Source organism: Cetorhinus maximus, chromosome 18 (assembly GCF_964194155.1).
Source record: "Cetorhinus maximus chromosome 18, sCetMax3.hap1.1, whole genome shotgun sequence".
NCBI lineage: Eukaryota > Metazoa > Chordata > Chondrichthyes > Lamniformes > Cetorhinidae > Cetorhinus > Cetorhinus maximus.
This window is the reverse complement of record NC_135896.1, coordinates 89,481,555-89,498,348: the sequence shown is the minus strand read 5'-3', so window position 1 is coordinate 89,498,348 and position 16,794 is coordinate 89,481,555. Positions and strand designations below refer to the sequence as shown.

Below are 16,794 nucleotides of genomic sequence, written 5' to 3'. Positions count from 1 at the left end.
CTACCGGTATCCACCGGTCAAAATTACTTTGTTTTACTCTCTCAAACTCAATATAAGTTTGCCCAGGCTGTTTTCTCATATTCCTAAATTTCTGCCTGTATGCCTCAGGAACAAACTCATATGCACTCAAAATAGTCTTTTTCACCACATCATAATTCACTGATACCTCTTCAGATAGCAAAACATATACCTTATGCGCTCTACCCACCAACCTGGATTGCAACAACAATGTCCAGTTTTCCTGTGACCATTTCAACAGCTTAGCTATCTCCTCAACTGAAATAAAGAATGCTTCAACATCTTTTTAGTCAAACTTGGAAGAGCTTGTACAGATCTAAACATCTCCCCGCTGGGTTTTAGGTTAAAGATTTTTTTCATCATCAGAACTCTCCTCAGAATCTGAGATTTTTTTTTTAACTTCCAACCTTTTAAGCATGTATTCTCTTTCTCTCTTTCCCTTGCCTCTTTTTTTATCTTTGTCTCTTGCCTGAAATTCCACTTCCAGCTTCCTTTCTTTCTCCTGCCTTCCTGCTTGCTCTCTTTGAAATGCCCTTTCTCTTTTCTTTGCTTCTAGTTCAGGTTTTTTCAATTCCTCTGCTTGTTCAAGTTCAAGCGTCTTCATTTGTAAATGAAGTATCACTACCTCCAGCTGTAACTCACTAGTGTCAGGTATCACTTCCAACTATAGATGCTGTGCTATACCTTTAATTATATCTGCTTTCTTCACCCCTACAAGTAACCCCAATTTTAACTTATCTGCCAACTCTGTTAACTTATTCTTGGTTACTTTTTGTAGCTCAATCAGAGTTATATCTTCTACTCCCAGGCCAGTCTTGACAATTTCCAAAGCCATCTTGCAGTCTCACCACTTACAAAAAACCTCACCAACTCCTGAATTCAAAGTGCTTCTCATATTCATAGCCTTAAGATTCACCAATTCCAAACCAATCAAGGAATTACAAATATTATCCTGCCAAGAGCCCCAGTTGTTATGACACAGCAGCTGGTAAAGGCTAAGCTGTTTAAATGCCCGAGGGAAACTTGAACAACTGTCATAACCTATATTGACAATTGTTTGAGACGCAGCTCTGAATTCAGGAATAAGACCACTGAGCCTCAAGAGGTTTTTTGTATAAAACTAAATTAAACATTTATTAATTTAACATCAAATTAAACACATACACATGTCTACAAATTACTACCATAATAATTTTTAAACAAATCCCCAAATTAATCATTCCCAGGTAAATCTTCACAAAGGCAACAATAACCCATAGACTTTAAACAGACACCAGGCAAAGCACATTTGACCTTACGAATTCAAAATGAGGTCCCTTGTAATTTGGTTCCTTTGCAGACACTGTTGTAGGCTTACAGGCCGGTTAGATCTTAAATGCCTCTGCCTTACACACAATCTCCTTTCCCTCTTTATACCTAACTTGCCCTTTGAATGTAAATTTTCCAGGGTATCCTAGGATTTAACGTCACACCTACTAACAATAACATTTTCATCCCACTAATTTTATTAGTAATATAAACACATTGCTTGGCATTTCCTAGCTAGGTGCAAGATTTTACTCCCACTCCTGAATGCTTTATTCAACAAATGCAAATTTACACTTAACCTTCTATCCTCCATACTGTTTACCCAATTAACATCTCAAACTGTTATACATCAAAGCACCCAGGCTGGCTGGCTTTAACCCAATTAAGACACACACAGACACACACATAGACACAGACCCCACTACAATTCCAATTTAAAAATCATTTCCAATAACATTATAGACATTAATATCTCTTCATGACACCGGCCCGGAACACGTCTGGGCGAGTGTGACATGCAGAAGTCGGGACATACCCTTAGGGCCTTGCTCAGATCATGGACATCTGAGGAGCTTAAGCTGTTGCAGCCCTACAGCTACTGGACCCTGGAGGAACGCGTGCATCGCATACTGGGTGGATTCTCATGGATGTGGCTCTGCCGCGAAGCAGCTCACAGGAAGTGGGAGGTGTCCATTGATGTCTCGGGTCTGCTTCAGAACATCACGGTCTTGGCCTTGGGCTTTTATAGTTGATCAGCGAGGTGGGGGAGGGGGAGAGGAAGATCCAGCTGTGGGTGGAGAGGAAGGTCTATGTTTGGCTGGGAGAGGAAGCTGTACCGGAAGGAGGAATGAAGGTGTCGGAGGGAGGGAATCCAGGGGGAGGAAGTGGTAAGGGTGGAATAAGGACTCTGTGGGAAGGAGGGAATAAGAGTGGAGGACGGGGTAAGGGTAGAGGAGGGAGTAAGGAGGGGGTTGTCCAGGTGAACGTGCAAGTGGGGTGTCTGTGGAGTCAATGATTACCTCCTGGAGAGTGAACTGATGGTGGGTGTGATAGGAGGGAATGGTGAGTATGAGGGCACCGAGTGAGCCAGAAAGGTGGGAGGATGAGGGTGTGGCAGTAGCTGCAGAAGTAATGGCAAGGGTGGTTGGTGGGAACTCGGCAGACTCAGAACCTGCGGGTGGGAAGGAAGAGATTGGGGAGGTCAATGTGGATGGGGGTGGGATTCTCAGGAAAGGTAGGGGACATGCACATTCACCTGGACATCCTGGAAAGAAAAGGGTTCTGGTTGGTAGGTGATGGTGGGGAGGTGGAAGGTGATGCCGGGGTGGTCAACATTGATGGGGGACAGGACGTGGGTGGCTGGGATAGGGGAAAGGATGGGGAGCTGAGAAGAAACCTTGCTTTGACCATGTTTTTCAAATCGAGCCTCATGTTGGGCAGCCACAGGTGCTACATGGGAATGTGATCGGTGGGTGGGCGGAGATACAGGTCAGCTCAGATAGACAACGGAAAGAGAACCCCAGCAGGCAGCATTGAGAATGCTCGGGACATTGAGATGAGTGTGATGGGGGAAGGAGCCACGTGCATGGGAGTGTGCTCGCAGGAGGCTCCGAAAGGCCCTGCCACACACACACTTCTCCCTCCGGAATCACTCATGGTCTGGCTGCGTGCAGCTGAACTGCTAGTGGTGGTGGTATACACTGGGAGATCTCGCAAAGGCTGTAAATGAAGCTAAAAGACACCATTACACATTACTCAGTGAAAGTGGATATATTTTCAGATTATAAAGTGGCAAAATGTGTTCATCCGTGCAACCAATTGTGATCTAAAAATTCTTACTTTTCCAGGCCTACCACTTCTAGGTGCTGCCCTGACATCCGCAGGAAAGGTGGAGACAGCCTGTGCAATGGTTGGCTCTGTTGCATCTGGTGACTTCAGCGTGGGTCCTCAGGAGAGCTGAAGCCTTTAGGGTCCCAGCTTGTTTTGGCTGTTATCCTGTGGGCCAGCTGCACCCATTTTAGTGACAGAGGATGAGGTTGAGGGGGACACTCGAAGGGAGCGGATATTTTCTGAGATTTCCGAGTGGATCTCCCAGGGGTATCCAGCTGTCGCTCCTCCTCCCTTCAGCTGCCCAAGGGCCCCGGCCTGACTCCTTGAGGGGAAGGGGCACCTGGAGGGATGTTGAGGTGCCCCGTTTCCCTCTTGCGTTTCCATGGACTCATCCATGGCTATCATGATGGAGCACAGGTCTGTGCACATCTCCACGTTCTGTTGGACCAGGCTTTCCATGCCGTCCGCCATCTTTCCCATGGAGACCTCCATACACGCACATGTGGGCACCACTTCATCAGAGAGCAGGCAGACGAAGCCCTCCGACTCACGTGTCACTCTGTTGCGGGCTTACAACAGCTCTGCGTGATGTTCCCCCACCTTCTGCTGACTCTCCAGGATGAGTTGGAAGGCTGAATCCAGAGGCTCGTCATCTGACTCGGGCCTCACAGATGCCTCTTCCCCAGCAGCCCTCCAAGTGCCAGGGAGCTCGGCTGATCCTGCCTCCTCCTGCTTTGGGCAGGTGTCCGTGCGGTGACCACCAGATTGTGAACCCGAGCCTGCTCTAGATCTAGGTCCCACCAAGGTGAGTGTCTCTGTGCTGGTGGAGGGTGAGGGTAAGCGCTGTGACGGGTCTTCCTGGCTGCTTAGGAGGAGAAACATAGAAAATAGGAGCAGCAGTAGGTCATTCGGTCCTTAGAGCCTGCTGTGCTGTTCAGTATGATCATGGCTGATCCTCTATCTCAAAGCCGTACTCCCACTCTCTCCCCATACCCCTGGACATCTTTAGAGTCCAGGAGGTGTCCTCTTGGCTGGAGGTGAGGACCTGGATGGAGCTGAGGGAGTGGCTGGCTGAGGGTGTCGGTCGCTTAGCAGTGTTCCCTGCGAACCAATGTCGAGATAATTAGTCCATGGCAACAAAGTCAAAGGCAGGGAGAGAGCACTCACAGTTAGGTTGAGAAAGGGATGATGTGGTGCAGGATCCTTATGTGGGTGTTCGCTGCCGACCTCACCGTCACCGCAGGCACAGTCCACATCCTCACCAATCAGCGCAATGGCACGCTGCTCAAAGTGAGTGAGGGATCTAATGTGGGGCAATCCACCCCCGGTCTGGGACCTCTCCCTGCTGATGTGAGGCAGCTTCTCCTGCATGAAAACAGATGGAGAGAGTGTGAGCAGGACACATGACACTGTGTGGAATGTTTGTGTGGAGAGCGGAGCCATGGACGGGATGAGGACGCGAGCTCCAGAGGGTATGAGCCTGATGGAGATGTGAGGGTGTGTGTGAGAGTTAGTGGTATTATCCCTTGAGGTGTGAGATCCCTGTGGATGTGTGATGGGTTTGTGAGTGTGTGAGTTGAGAGTGATGAGGTGGTTGAATTACCCTGGTGGAATGGATGAGAGCATTCATCCTCTTCCTGCACCAGATGGGTGACCTCTGCTGTGCTCCAATGGCGCTGACTGCCGCTGCCACCACCTCCCAGACCGGATTGGTGACTCTGGTGGACCTCCTGCAGCCAGAGCGGGTGTAGAGGACATCGCAGCGGCCTTCCACTGCATCTAGCAGGCGCCCCAGAGTGGCGTCACTAAATTTGGGGGCTGCCGTCTGTTTTGGTTTTGGGGCCACTTGTCGCCTGGAGCAGTCCTGGTCTGAAGACATGAAGTAGGCAGCCCATCTGGTGTGCTTGAAGTATGGCGCCCGGAGTGAGGAAGTGCTGAGGCCACGGCGTGGTGGGAAGATCTGAGCTCACCCGCCAGTGAAAACTGACATGTTCCCTGTGAATACATCATTAATGAGGCAGGACGCGCCGAGAGTGGGACAATACGGCACAAAAAGCCGCCATTACGGCCGGCAGGTAAAATGTCCTTTTTCCCGCTCACTACCGCACTTGTTGCAATTCTGGTATGGCACTGCCCTGACCCTGCCCTGCTCTGACCTTCACCCTCCTAGTTAACAAGAGCCAGCCCTTCTCCAAATTCACCAAGTCATTTCCCACTTTACCTCTGCCTGATTGAGTTTGTTGATATGAAGAAATGTCTGAGCTGTTTTCCTCACTATTCATCGCTGTTTTAAGCGAAGAAAACATTCAATAAGCTGGAAAAATTGTTCCTTTTCCACATTTTCTACCAGTTCAAAAGGCAAGCCTCCTTATCGATTTCTAGTTTGAGCTTGTCATATTGAGGCTTTAACTATGTTGCCTTGAGTCATCGCTACCAGTTTGACTTTCTTCTGTCAAATGACTAAAATACAAGCTACAATATAAAAAACGAACAGCTGCTTCTCGTGTATAGTAGTGTCTTGGTTGTGGTACTGAACGTATAACCTAGAGGTTGTGAGTACGAATGGCACCATGGTAAATTTGAAATTGAATTTAGCAAAGTTGGTGATTTATGGATTAGCATGTTACCATGGAGATGGCTGAGGGTGGTGTTCTTTCTTCTTCTTCCGTATCCATGGTAACTTTTTCAAAGTATATTTTACATATCGGTAGTTTTGTTTCTACTGGTGGCACACATCCGCACATGAAGTTGACATTGGTGCACGCAACAAAATTCATTCTGCACACAGATGGAAGAAAGTTGGGGGGGGGGAAACATTGCAGCGATTGGTTGCTGGGATGAGGGGGTTGTCCTACGATGAGAAACTGAGTAAATTGGGTTTACATTCCCTGGAGCTTAAAAGAATGAGAGGGGATCTCATTGAAGCGTACAATATCTTGACAGGGTAAACACTTCCCCTGGCTGGGAAATCTAGAACACCGGGGCAAAACTTTTTGCTCGGCGAGTGGGTGCTCGAGTGTAAAATGACGTACGTTGATGTCGGGTGAGGGTCGGCCGTGCAATATTTCGGTCAGTGGGCGCGTGTGAGAATTGGCAGCGTGCCCGCCGACAATTGAAAGGCCTGTGAAGGCCATTGAAGTATCAGCTGACTGACATTTCTCGCTGCAGGCGAAAAGGCCAAGGGGGCCTTTGCACTTTTTAGGAAACCACATCCATGGGCGGGTTGAGGTTTCCTAAAGCAAATAAAAATCAAATTAAAAGTTAAGACTCTAATTAATAACATGACCCTGCTGCTGTGACAGAGTCATATTGAGGCTTTAATTATGTTGCCTTGAGTCATCGCTACCAGTTTGACTTTTCTTCTGTCAAATGACTAAAATACAAGCTACAATATAAAAAATGAACAGCTGCCTCTCGTGTACGGCAGTATCCTGGTTGTGATACTGAACGTAAAACCTAGAGGCCGTGAGTTCAAATGTCACCATGGACAGAGTCACGTAAGCGGGGACATGTTTTATAAGATTTTTAATTTCTTTATTATTTTTCTTTAAAACTCTTCATCCCCTTGAGGCAGCTCTGAGCCTCGGGGAAATTATGAAGCATGCTCTCACGCGCGTGCACCAAGTTTGCGCTGGCCCTCCTTCCCTCACCTGCACAGGTAGTAGCGCTGAGCGCTGCCGCTCACGTTTCACGCTGGGCGGGCCTTAGTTGGCCCACCAGCGTGAAATCGCCTTCCAGTCTTGATCGCGGGCGGCGGGCAGCTTCCTGACTGCCCCTCGCTGAACCCGCCTGACAAGGGCAAGATTCTGCCCCAGGGCACAGCCTCAGGGTAAGGGGGCCGATCATTTAGGACTGAGAAAACAAGAAATTTCTTCACTCAAAGGGTTTTGAATCTTTGGAATTTTCTCCCCCAGGGGGTTCTGGATGCTTCATTGTTGAATATCTTTAAGGCAGAGATTAACAGATTTTAGGTCTCTCAGCGAATCAAGGGATATGGGGAGTGGGTGTGTTGTAGGGTGGCCGAGCTGTCCTATTAATGATAGAGTTGAAATGCTGACACTTCTTGGGTGGAAACATTAAGTTTACTTACACTATACTCAGCAGCAACTACACGTGTGCTCTCAACTCCAACTCTATCTCCATACTGACTTGTGAGGTAGCCCGCACTACCCTCCTATTGGCGACTACAAATCATGTGATCTTGCCTAACAAGTATTATTCTTAAAGGTACATTACACACTAAATAAAACCATAATTACCACAGGGCAGGAAACTGGAGTTGAGGCTGCAGATCAGCCATGATCGTATTCAATGGCTGAACAGGCTCGACGGGCCTTATGGCCTACTCCTGCTCCTATTTCTTATGTTCTTCTGTTCTGCTGCCTACTGGCAAGAAAACCACATTGCTTCAGCTGCAGTGAATTACTTTTGATGTGCAGTGGTGAAGGCGGCAGCCATTTTCGCACTCGGCAAGATTCCACAAGCAGCATCTTGGGTAATTAACGGGGCTGATTTTCTCCTGCTTTCCCATCGGGCTGTGCCTATTTTCCAGGCTCAAAGCAGAGGGAGAAGGAGCAGGGTGCGGCTGCCTGAGGAACAAACGACCAGGTGTTTAGTAAATGCATGACATGGAAAATTATGTCACTACACCTCCCTTGCCATTTTTCTATGGCTTCCTCATGATTGAATTGGAAACACTGCGACACCTCCCTCCCCCCTGCCCCTGTCCCCACCACCCCTGACGCACCACACCAGTAACCATAGCATTTGAGACCTCGGGCGGAGTTTTCTCCCCGTCGGGGGAGTTGTGTGGGGGCGGGCTGGCAGCCGAACGGCGCCCCCGATTGGCCGGGCGCCGCCATTTTATGTGGGCGGGCCAAAGAGCGCAGAAGTCTCCCTCAGGCACCTCTGTGGCTCAGGGAGATTACTTTCACTGATAAACATTGAATAAAGGTAAAGAAAAAATTTAAGGACATGTCCCCTCATGTGAAACTGTCACATGAGCTGGGAAATGTCCATTAATTTTATTAAAAATTTTTCAAACGTTTTAAAAATGTCATCCCGCCTGTGGAAAATGTGAAGGCTGCCTGGACTCTTCGCCTGCCCGCCAACCTTAAGGTTGGATGGGCAGCTCAGCTAATTGCTTTATTGGCTTTGTAAATGGCCTTGATAGGCCTTTGACAGTTTGGTGGGTGCGCAGCCGACTCAGCTGTGTGCCCGCCGAACCGAAAACCTAAATGACACACGGTGACGTTGGGACACACGCCCGTCATCACTGCGCGTTGTTTTACCCCTCAGCAAACGGGCCCTGCCCCTGCTCACCGAGCTGGAGATTCTACCCCTGGGGTCCTTCGGGGCCCGATCTGCGTAGTTAATGAAGGACCCTCACCAGATTAGGTGGGTGTCCATGCAGCCTGCTCAGAAGAGCAGGTCAAAATAGAGGACCATGGGGGTGCAATATGTGTGTAATACAGTACTTCGTTCTCTGACAGCCAGGTTCAGCAAGGTTACTACATACTGCTTTGGAAAGAATTTCTCACTGTGCTGACTAAAGGAGCCTCTGGACAGTGTGGCACCTTTTCTGTTTATGTTGCTCTCGTTATTTATTGGAGAAAATGTTGTACACCTTGAGTGACTGTGAATGAAGTCCACATACAGATGCAGTGACAATTTTAGTAAATGTTGATTCAGTGACAGATGTTCACTGACACCTTTGCAAGAGCTGGAGCATTGCGACTGCTCCGAAAGCTGCCTGATGGCAGGATAAAAGCCACAAAAGAAATAAAAAGTTCTGAAGACATTCCTTAAGAAATATGAGCTTGAGTTTTCTTTCTGCTTAAGACTCCTTTACTTTTCTCGGGATAGTGACTCTCCCACAGGTTCTGACAGCAATCTGCTAGCTCACCAATTGATTGTTGACATATCCATATATCCATTCACATATCCATATGTGAATCTGGTTAGTGAGGGTCATATGGTTATTCAACTGCAGAGGTCATCACTGGCCTTTACATCCACATAGCTACACCTTGCAGCAGGGGGCTTCACTTATTGATGGTGCTGTACTTTAGTCAAGGGAAGTTGAGGTTATTTATTGGCACCTGTACTATCTTCCTCACTGAATGCAGCTCAGTAGAATTTGTGGATCAAAATTGTAATCTTCCTGGTCCTCATGACTCAGTTCTTCACTATGAAGGGGGAATGCTTACATCTTCATGGCTGCACGGGTTTTATTTAAATGACCCTGAGTGGTTGACCTGCTTGTGTCCCATGTGATTTCCTGCTGACTTAACGCGATCTCTCTGTGATATGTCCAGCAGGTGATGAAGAGGATGAAGACACGGGAGAGGAACGGCTGCCTTCATGTTTTGACTACGTGATGCATTTTCTGACCGTCTTCTGGAAGGTCCTGTTTGCCTGTGTGCCTCCCACTGAATACTGGAATGGATGGGCCTGCTTTGTTACGTCCATTATCATCATTGGCCTCCTGACAGCCATCATTGGTGATCTGGCCTCTCACTTTGGCTGCACGATTGGCCTGAAGGATTCAGTCACAGCTGTGGTATTTGTAGCTCTTGGCACTTCAGTACCAGGTAAATGAACATAAGGACGCCCCAAAAAAAAAACCTGAGTGCTACTCACTCCCTGTTTGTAAAATTTTTTAAAAAAGTTTTATTCTATTAAAATTGCTGGAGAATTTTCACGTTAACTTAAAGAACTTCAACTCGGGAGAAATTGATATGTTTAAAGCAAAATACAGCAGATGCTGGAAATCTGAAATAAAAACAGAAAATGCTGGATAAACTCAGCAGGTCTGGCAGCGTCTGTGGAGAGAGAAACGTTTCAAGTCCGCATGACTCTTCTTCAGAGCTCTGAAGAACTCGAAACGTCAACTCTGTTTCTCTCTCCACAGATGCAGCCAGACTTGCTGAGTTTTTTTTTCCAGTATCTTCAGCACTTACATGTTATCTTATTGAAATTTCTCCAAACGCTTCGGCTGCAATGAATTACTTTTGGAAGTGCAGCGAGTGTTGTTAAGGCGGCAGCCATTTTTGCGCTCGACAGGAGTGTGGCTGCCTGAGCAATAGACAACCAGATGTTCAGCAAATATATGATATGGAAAATCATGCCGCAAAACCTCCCTTTCCATTTTCTATGGTTTCCTCATGATTGAAACAGAAACACTGCAACACCCACTTAAAGTGGGCCTCAGAGGTTGCATTAGGCCTCTTAGCCCTCCCCCCCCACCACCCCCCCCAAGCACAACACAGGCTGGAAGACGGTAGACAGGTGAAGACCAGAGGATCACTGGGGGCACAATCCCAATGTAGTAGCCAGGATCATGGGCCAATACATCATTGACAATACAGCACAGCATTCCCTTAGTACTTAGAATTGTCAACTCTGGCCGGACATGCTCCGGGTGATGTCGGTGGAAGTGATGTCATGGAAAGCCAATAGCGTGCGCGAGCGGGTTCCAGGTTTATGAGTTGATGAACAGAGATACATAAATACAAAATCGCACCTCACCTCCCCTTACTGCTGTTATTGCGCAATAATTGTGGTGGGGGGATGGTGGGGAAGGGAGGGAGAGATTCTGGAAATATCTGCAGCAAGAAAACCTCAACCTCGACAGAGCTGCTACTTACCCTCTGACACAGCCAAAAATCGACTGGGATAGGAATCGTGCAAAGGGGCAAGAGGGGGGCGAGAGATCCTGGAATGTGTTCAGGATCATTTTCTGCAGCAGTATGTTTCCGGTCCAACGAGAGGGCAGGCACTGTTGGACCTGGTTCTGAGGAATGAGTTGGGCCAACTGGATCAAATATCAGTGGGAGAACATTTAGGAGACAAGTGACCATTGTATCATAAGGTTCAGGTTAATCATGGAAAAGGACAGGGAACAATCCAGAGCAGGGATAATTAATTGGGGGAAAGCCAACTTCGATGGGATGGGAATGCATCTGAGTCGTGTGAGCTGGAATCAAATATTGGCAGAGAAGACAGTGGCTGAACAATGGGCTACTTTCGAAGAAAAAATATTGCAAGCAATGTCAAGGTATGTTCCCTTGAAGGGGAAAGTTAGGATAAAATAAATCCAGAGCACCCTGGATGATGGGAGAGATAGAAGTAAAGGTGAAAAGGAATAAGTGCACTTTCGACAAGTGTCAGGGAGAAAATACAATGGAGAATCAGGCTGAATATAGAAGGACCAGAGGAGAAGTGAAGAAACTAATAAGAAAAGCAAGGACGGAGCACGAAAAGAGGCTGGCAGCGAACATAAAAGTGAATCCCAAGGTCTTCTATAATGTAATGGATTGGAGGGGGCTTAATTTAAACAGCCCTGATTTCTCCTCTCACTACTCATCCATAAACAGAAAGGTGTTTTTGATTTTTGATTTCCCCCTTCATAAGTGGTGGCGTATTTTCCCCAACCTGTCAGTTTTGGAGTTATCCAATCCTCTATTAATAACCCCACAGCAAACTTGAGATAAGGTAAAATAAGAGGGATAGTTTATTTTACAGAAACGCACACAATGCGGGAAGGGGTCTCGCAACATCTGCCCCTTTTTTACATTCATGGAACAAAAGAAGGATAAGGGAAATAAAGGGGTTCAGGGCAAAGACCACAATAAAAATAAGAATTATGGTTTCACATGAGTCCAGAGTCCAGAACCAAAAGTCCAATGGCGTATTCCTTCAGAGCTTAGAGGCTGAAGCTGTTGCGGGGTGATTCGACTTTCCAGAAGCGAGGACTTGCACAATGGGAGAAGGCGCGTAGAGATGAATTAGCCTCGACAGCATGGATACAGATGCTCCAAGATTCCGGTAGTTCACAGTGTAGATATGAGCAAGGCCATTGACCTGGACAGAGCTCTTTCTGCTGCTACCTGTTAGGTGATAAAAGGGTAGACAGAGGCAGGCTGCATGCCTGGATTCATGCTTCTTTTCGAGGTCCAACAGGGACTGAGGATAAAATTCGAGCTGTATGATTAAATTAATTCAAAAAGCTCAGTCTTGATCATGTGACTGGGTGGTTTTGGGTCGAGCTATTCAGCTAACAAGGTGCCTGGTTAAAACCTATTGTGTTTTGGAGCAGGTAACGGTGGGGCCATTAGCACGACATTGGAGATTAGAGTCACAAATAGCTCTCCCTTTGCCCATAGCTGACTGGTACAGACTTATCGTCTACAAATCCTTTGTGTTGGCTTGGCTGGAATGTTTATACAATACAAGTAACATTCCAGGAAGATGAGGTAGCCTTTGTCCATTAAAACTGCTTAGAATCTTCCAGAAACCAGCATGCGGTCAGTTGCGGCCATTTTATCAGGACCAGCCAGACCAGGAACATGGAAATGCCTGAGCAGGTTGCCCTCTCCCCTGACCACGTTCCCCCTGTGAGATAGGGATCCTCATTTGGTATAGATGGGAGTTCCAACACAAACAAGTTCCGCTGGAAAATCGGCAGAGGCTGGGATCATTATTCCTCCTTCAGCCAACACCACTGCACATACACGAACCTCTCCTTCATTCACATCACCATAATTGGTCGACCCTTCTGACTCCTACCCTTGAATTCCCTTCTTTGTGTCTCTACCTCTCCCTTGTGCTTGAAAAAGCTCCTCAAAACCCATCCCTTCAACCAAGTTTTAGGTCACTCCTCCTAACCTCTCGATCTCTGGTCTCCACATGCCTATCCATGAAGTGCCTTAGTATATTCTTCATGGGAATGGCACACTATATAACAGGAGGGGTGTTATGCTATATAAAACAGAACGCACGATCAGAGCAACTGAGCAACTGTGGCTGAATAAATTCAATTCTGTTCTGTCAAATCAACAAAATGAGTCGGGCAAAGTGGTCACACTCAGTGGACGTTTTGCTGTACACAAAAATGGAATGGTGCAGGCTTTCACCTCCTGGTACAGCGCCTGGAGTTGATGCAGGCCAGACAGAGATATACAAATGAGGCAAGTAGGGAGATGGTGGCATAGTGGTAATGTCACTGGACTAGTAATCCAGAGGCCCAGGCTAATGTCCTAGACACACGGGATGGAATTTTACAGCCGCTCGCGTTGGCGGCACCTCCCGGTCACGCTGAAGTTAATGGAGTTTCGAATAACTCGCTGTATTTTTGAGCCCCCCCCCCCACCCCACCACCACTGCGCCAGGGCTGTAAAATTCCACCCATGGTTCAAATCTCACCACGGCAGCTAACTGAATTTAAATTCAATTAATAAAAATCTAGAATTGAAAGCTAGTCTCAACAATTTGTTGATTGTTGTAACAATCCATCTGGTTCAATAATGTCCTTTAGGGAAGGAAATCTGCCCTCCTTACCTGGTCTGGCCTACAGTAGGAATGTTATGCTGCATAAAATAGAAAAGCACTATCAGAGCAACTGAGTAACATGTGGCTGAATAACTCCAATTCTGTTCTGTCCAGACCCACATCAATGCGGTTGACTCTTAACTGCCCTCTGAAATGGCCGAGCAAGCCATTCAGTTCAAGGGCAATTAGGGATGGGCAATAAATACTGCCCTTGTCAGCGACGCTCACGTCCCATGAAAGGATAAATAAAAGAAGCAGGTACTTCCCTGTCTCCCGCCTCAGTACTAGATTTGTTTGTTTGTGGGGTACCTCAGGCATGTCCGCTCAGATAATGTGCCCCAGTGACTGGCTCGCAGATACCTGCTGACCAGAGAGGGTCCAGGGAGATCCCGGAGATGGGCATAGAGTTTCAGGTGGGGATATTTATACAAGGTTCTGATATCCGGAGTCCAGCATGCACTTTGACTACACTACTCCCATCTCGCACCAGGGAATGGGACGTAGGAATCTACATTCTTCAATGCATTTTCATTAGACCTAGATGTAACTTGGAGGAATCTTCTGTAGCTCACGCATAGAGACTACCACCATAATCTTGCAATTTGCATTTCACACCTTAATGCCTCAGTAATGTTTCCATTCAGCCAGGAGGTTCCCAGATTGTTTGTAGTAGGAGTATCTGGTACTGGTCTCGATTTGTATCCCTTAGAAATTCTAGGTTGCCTGAAGCCCTGTGCATAGTGATAAAATAATGCTGTAGTGCAAGAGATGGCGGCCCCAGACCTATTCTGTTACCCAGTAGATGAGGCAATGTAATATTAGAGCCTCTCAGGTTTCAGACTTGCTGAAGGGTAGCTTTATTACCTCGTCCACCAGCCAAAGGTTTAGGTCTTAGCTCCTTGTACCAAACAAAGTCTGGGTATTATACCAAAGACTGGGTTGGTAAACATCGTCCCAAGTGCAGAAGTGAGCAGGAAGGCCCCTACAGCTAATCTCTGCTAACTCTTGTAGTCAAGCTCATGGGGCAACGACAGCCCGTTCTGATAGTTCAGGTTCCGATGCTTCAGGTGGATATATAGGCAGGGCCTTTATTGCAAGGGGGATGGAGTATAAAAGTAGGGAGGTCTTGCTACATCTGTACAGGGCATTGGTGAGATCGCACCAAGAGTGTGTACAGTTTTGGCCACCTTACTAAAAGAAGGACATACTTGTATTGGAAGCAGTTCAGAGAAGGTTCATAAGTCTGATTCCTGGGCATAAAGGTGTTTTTCCCATAAGGAAACATTGATCAGGTTAGACCTACACTCATTGGTGTTTAGAAGAATGAGAGGTGATCTTGATGAAACATATAAGATTCTGAGGGGACTTGACAGGGTAGATGCTGTGGGGATGGTTCCTAGTGGGGAAATCTGGAACTGGAGGCATCGTTTAAAAATAAGGGGCCTCCCATTTAAGTCAGAGATGAAGAGGAATTCCTTCTCTGAGTTTCATTAAATCTTTGGAATTCTCTCCCACAGAGAGCACTGGAGGCTGGGTCATTGAATATATTCAAGGTTGAATTAGACAGATTTTTGATTGACACGGGAGTTAAAGGTTATGGGGGACAGGCCATTAAGGGCACAATCAGATTAGCCATGATCCCGTTGAGCAGGTTCGATGGAACGAATGGCCTACTCCTGCTCCTATTTCTTATGATCTTAGAAGCCAGCCAGGGTTCCCACTCCTGATCGCTGCCCCATGACTCCTGCTGTAAGGTGCAAGAGTGACAGGTGAGGACATGGTTGACTTGGCTGTATTGCCCCTGGGTAGGGTAATAGGTTGTTGACACTCTTAGCCAAACGCATGAGGAATGAACATTTCGGCTAGCATTGGCCTGCAGGGAAAAAAAAACTGTAAAACTTGGGAAATGATTGGTGCTGATCCAAACTGGTCTTGTATACCTTAAAATGGAACTCCAGTTCAGACCAGGACCAGTCATTTCCAACTTATAAGTAACAGCATAACATAAGACATTTGGATGAAGGGAGTTGGAATGGAAAGCAAAGTGAGTAACTCAATCCCAATCGTTTTTGGGGGGCGTTATTTCTGGTGCTGCAGGGAATGATACGGAAGTTTTTGCCTCATTGTTGTTCTAATCTGCTGTGCCTCTTGTTACTTTACAGATACCTTTGCCAGCAAAGTGGCGGCCGTCCAGGACCACTATGCCGACGCCTCCATTGGAAATGTCACTGGAAGCAATGCAGTCAATGTTTTCCTGGGCATAGGATTGGCGTGGTCCGTTGCTGCCATCTACTGGGCGTCCCAGGGCAAGGAGTTCCATGTCGATGCAGGCACCTTGGCGTTCTCCGTCACTCTCTTCACCATCTTCGCTTTCGTCAGCATCAGCATCCTGCTGTACAGGAGGCGGCCGCACATTGGGGGAGAGCTCGGCGGTCCGTGGGGACCTCGCATTGTCACCGCCATGTTATTTGGAGGATTGTGGTTACTGTACATTCTGTTTTCTTGTTTGGAAGCCTACTGCTACATCAAGGGGTTCTAAAGCAAAGGAGACCCCTCTGCTAGCCCCAAAGAGACACGTCACTTGAAATCTCTTCGAACACAGTGCAATACTTGCCAACAATATTCCACTCTTTAAGGAAAAAACACTGGAGGTGGTCCCATTGAAGAGGGCAGCATACATCCTACAAATATTTAAAGAAAAACCACAAGACATTTTGTAGAGGACTGTCCTGTATCTTCATCAATCACTAAGAGCTTTCTTGCCTTACAGAAGGGTTTTTACTAAACGACAAAGGGGTGTGGGTGGGGGTGGGAGGGAGGTATTTGGATGCTGTTGGGTCATTTGAACTTGAGTTGGATGAAGGTTTGTCTAACCGAAGAGTCAACTAAGGAGAACAAAATAGCGCTGGCAACTGCCCTTCTTAAGTGGAAAAGTCTGCAGCGCGTCCAAAGCAATTATTATGTCCAGTCCTTGCTGCTGAGAAGTAATCCACCCAAAAGAATAAATAAAATAATGTTTCATTGAAGGAACTGGACAACAATGCTTAGGCACAGCATGACTGGCAGTAGAAAACTTGCCTGTTGCAAAGACTCCCTTTAATATGATTACGTGTCCTGTAAATTTTGAAAACCAGTTTTTACGTGTCGATAACATATTGGGAATCTTGCTCGTGTAGTCACAAATGGAAAAGAATTGAAGCATTTATGGGGAAGGGGTGTTCCAGCTAAAGGTCAACTCAACTCTCTTCAGAATACTTGTTCAGTTCTTTCTGGATGGCAAGTTTAACAAAAAGCCAGTGCCAAGGG

At 47.0% G+C, this 16,794-nt stretch overlaps 1 protein-coding gene across 3 annotated transcripts in view; it reads left to right on the top strand.

Annotated features, from left to right (window-relative positions):
• Nucleotides 1-16,272, top strand: part of slc8a3 (solute carrier family 8 member 3) — a 514,840-nt gene extending 498,568 nt beyond the window's left edge. For all 3 annotated transcript variants that reach the window (XM_078563165.1, XM_078563167.1, XM_078563166.1), the window contains 2 exons: nt 9,474-9,749; nt 15,651-16,272. In XM_078563165.1, the coding sequence (XP_078419291.1) occupies nt 9,474-9,749; nt 15,651-16,027 (653 nt within the window). In that variant the 3' untranslated portion in view covers nt 16,028-16,272. The remainder of the gene's footprint in view (nt 1-9,473; nt 9,750-15,650) is intronic.
• The last annotated feature ends 522 nt before the right edge of the window (nt 16,273-16,794 follow it).